The sequence below is a fragment of the Arachis ipaensis genome, chromosome B09 (assembly GCF_000816755.2).
Source record: "Arachis ipaensis cultivar K30076 chromosome B09, Araip1.1, whole genome shotgun sequence".
Taxonomy (NCBI): domain Eukaryota; kingdom Viridiplantae; phylum Streptophyta; class Magnoliopsida; order Fabales; family Fabaceae; genus Arachis; species Arachis ipaensis.
Window position 1 is genome coordinate 107291058 of NC_029793.2, and position 3404 is coordinate 107294461.

Below are 3404 nucleotides of genomic sequence, written 5' to 3' on the forward strand. Positions count from 1 at the left end.
TTTTCCCTCTGTAAATTCTCCATCCATTTCCTTGAACTTTCCGACGGATTTTCAGACGGATTTTCCGTCTGTAATTACAGACAGATTTTTCGACAAATTTTCCGTCGGTAATTACAGACGGATTTTCTGACAGATTTTCCCTCGGTAATCACAGACGGATTTTTCGACAGATTTTTCGTCTGTAATTTTTTAGATTACAGACAGAAAATCCGTCTGTAAATCTGTCAGTAAGATAAAATGAAATTTTTTTTAGATTTTTTCATTGTAAAATAAACCTGTTTTATACAAAATAATATAAATTTAATAATTACAATTTTTTATCTAATTAGTATTCAAATATTTATAATATTACAAAAAATAAACAAATTCATCATATTATAAAGCTAAAAGAAAAGTATTATAAACAAGCAAGTCAATATAATTCAAGACATAAACAAAGTGTATTATCAACTATAATCCTCAGTATATTGTTCAACCATACTAAATTTATCAACTATAGTCCTCAGTGTCATCTTCATCCCCATCATCATCATAGTCTTCATCCGAAGAGATTGAAGGTGGCGGCAGTGGCGGTGGCGGTGGAGCAGTAGTGGAACTACTTGATGCTCTAACCTTCTTGTAATAGCTAACATAAGCCTCATTCCATATCTTCTGTTTCAGCTTTTCCTTCTTGACCTTTCCAATTGCCCGTTCTAACTTTTCTAACTTCTTTTGAGTCTTTTCCAAAGGAGCCAAGCGTGTATCTAACAACTTACTAATACGCTCATCTGTCTGTTGAGTAACACGTTGAAAAAGTTCTTCATTGAGATTATAAATCTGTTCTCACAAATCAGGAACAGAATTTTGATTTGTAGATGCTCTTCCAGATACAGAGTTGGCAGAAGTGGTTCTAGACTTAATAGAGCTAGAAAAGAATGCTCCTTTTCCGTAAACTCGATTCTTCTTTTGCCCACCACACACTTCCTCCCAAATCAAGTCTTCATCAATTGGTGGTAGCTCCATTCCTTGTGCTTGAGCCTCGACATGTTGGGCCTGAACTTCTGCTAACTTTTTTATAAACTTCTCCTGTTGCACAATGATTATTATCAAAAGAAAAAAAAAAACCCTTAAGTAGTTAAGTTGCAGCTGTAAGTTGCCCCAAGAGAAAATACAGAAAACAAAAGACACTTCTGTGATGAACTAGTTCTTTAAAACATACAGAAGATTTTCACAGTTCAAATCATCAAATGCATGGCAGAACAAAAATCAATTATAACAAGGTGAAACAAAATACAATGCTTGCTTTCTAAGAAACAAGAACTTTACTTCCCTAAAAAATTAGTTAAACCTATATTAGATGCTTTCTTAGGTTATCATCCATAAAACCACAAGTTAATCAATATGTCACAAACTCAGAAATCTAACAGCGCATGAGAAGTAGGTCCAAAACCAGCAAGTACATATATTGTCGTATAGAATTAGACACATGTTTTTCAGATATGTAAATTAAAACACATGTTTCTTTGCTCAGATCTGGAAGAAATTAGAGTTTCATTTTGCTTGAAATGTTAAAAAACAAAGGTACTATAACTCTGGTTTTTGGATGTAATTCTATTATAAAAACAAAATTAAAAAACACAACAACCACTACTAATAATAATAAGTAACAGAGAAGAAACTAAATAGTAGTAGTGAAAAATCTATCTACTTAATATTTATACTATATCTCACATGAGTGTCTTGAGAGCGTTTGTCTACCCATTTAGACTTGTCACTTTTAAGTGTGTGGGTTTCCTTGAAGACTTCCTCATGAGTTGGTGTACGGTCTAACTGCTTCTTCTATTTCACATAAACACAGAATAAAAAAATTTTATATAAATAAATGTCTATTAAATAAGATCTAAAGCCACTTAAATTATGTTACCATCCTCTCTATAGTTGAGCTTAATGGAATAGAGCCACCGCAATGGACAGAACCACCTAAGAGTGACGCTCGATTCTCCCTCGCTTTTTTCCTTATATTTTTCCATTTCTCATCCGTTTCCCAGTACTTTTCCAACACCTTTTTGTAAGCAGGAATTAGCCATTCGTGGGTTGTATCCACACCCTCACGGATATCCGACATCATTTGGCTAAATCGCTTACTTGTCCTATATTTGAAAGCCTTCCAAAAAAACTCCTCATCATCGTCATCAATAAGAAAATGGCTCTGCACATAAAAAAGATACTATAATATAAGATAAGACAAGAAAATAACACAGTATTAAACTCTTTTTGGATACAAGAAAATAACTCCAGTTCATGATTCATTGTTACCTCTTTTTGGATCCTGTATGTTCCTATTTTAATTATGTAAGGAATTTATTCGAAAAATAAACAGAGAATATATAACTATATATCATGAATTATGGTATATCAACATGATTATTCAAAACTGATTGAAACAGGTAAACAAAACTTAGCAATTTATATACAGGACATTTATAAAGCTAAGTGAAACACATATTCTCATGATATTTTTCTTGCAGGACATTATATACAAGCCATTTATAATTTCTCTTGAATATAATCAGCACATTAGCAAAAAATAAAGGGAATAACGTTATGCATATAATTTCTTTTGCATATTCTCATGTATAAAAGCTTGTTATTGAGGATACAAGGGAATAAAGTTATTAATCAGCACATTAGCAAAAAAGAAAGGGTAGAATTATAGTATAGATGACAAAGATATACATAAATCATATATGATCATTGATATATATGTTATTTTTACCTTCCACTCCTTAAACCAAAGCTTCTTTGTCAGAAGAGGGACATCTCCAAACTTTTTATATGGTTTATCATACCGTTTCTTGATGATCTCTGTAATCTTTTGCGAACCAGGAGGGAAAGGTAACCAACTGATAATTTCATAAAGAATTGACAAGTTAGGAAACTAAATATTAAGCTTGTGAATAATCTATCAGGATTTGCTTTTTACAAAAATACCTCTTTGATTGTGGCTTTCACAGGGACACCAAGAACGACAGTCTCATTCAACCGTCTATCTTTAAGGATCTAAAAACACAGCACAAGTGAGTAGTCTAAGTTAAATTGTAAAAAGACATAATACCAAACTCAAGAGATCATATAATACAAGCATTTTTAGTAGAATTCTGACATAACAGTTCATCATTTAATTAAACAATCTAGCAATAAATTAATTAAGTACTATAGCAGCAGTAAAGCAGAAGTAAAATATAATATCATTACAGAAAATTATAATTAAAAATATCTCAGATTATTATTGAAATTAAAACAAAATTAAAGCAATTACCAACGCACCACGTTTTATTAGATTTGGATCTTCCGATTGATTCTACAAATTCACATATTTACAGGTAACTAATTAATAAAAGCTTGTTTTTAAGTTAACAATTTAA

The 3404-nt window shown here is 31.4% G+C and overlaps 1 protein-coding gene across 1 annotated transcript; it reads right to left on the reverse strand.

Annotated features, from left to right (window-relative positions):
• On the reverse strand, positions 356-2916 carry LOC107619562. Its single transcript, XM_016321853.2, has 4 exons — positions 2756-2916; positions 1904-2188; positions 1711-1818; positions 356-1065 (listed from the first exon to the last, which is right to left on the reverse strand). The coding sequence occupies exons 2-4, from the start codon at positions 2105-2107 to the stop codon at positions 823-825; spliced, it is 555 nt and encodes a 184-aa protein (XP_016177339.1). The 5' UTR covers positions 2108-2188; positions 2756-2916; the 3' UTR covers positions 356-822.

Coding starts and splice junctions, on each gene's coding strand:
- LOC107619562 (XM_016321853.2), bottom strand. CDS start 2,107: ATGATGTCGGATATCCGTGAGGGTGTGGATACAACCCACGAATGGCTA. Junction 1,819..1,903: donor GCTCAACTATAGAGAGGATG/GTAACATAATTT, acceptor TATGTGAAATAG/AAGAAGCAGTTAGACCGTAC. Junction 1,066..1,710: donor AACGCTCTCAAGACACTCAT/GTGAGATATAGT, acceptor ATTGTGCAACAG/GAGAAGTTTATAAAAAAGTT.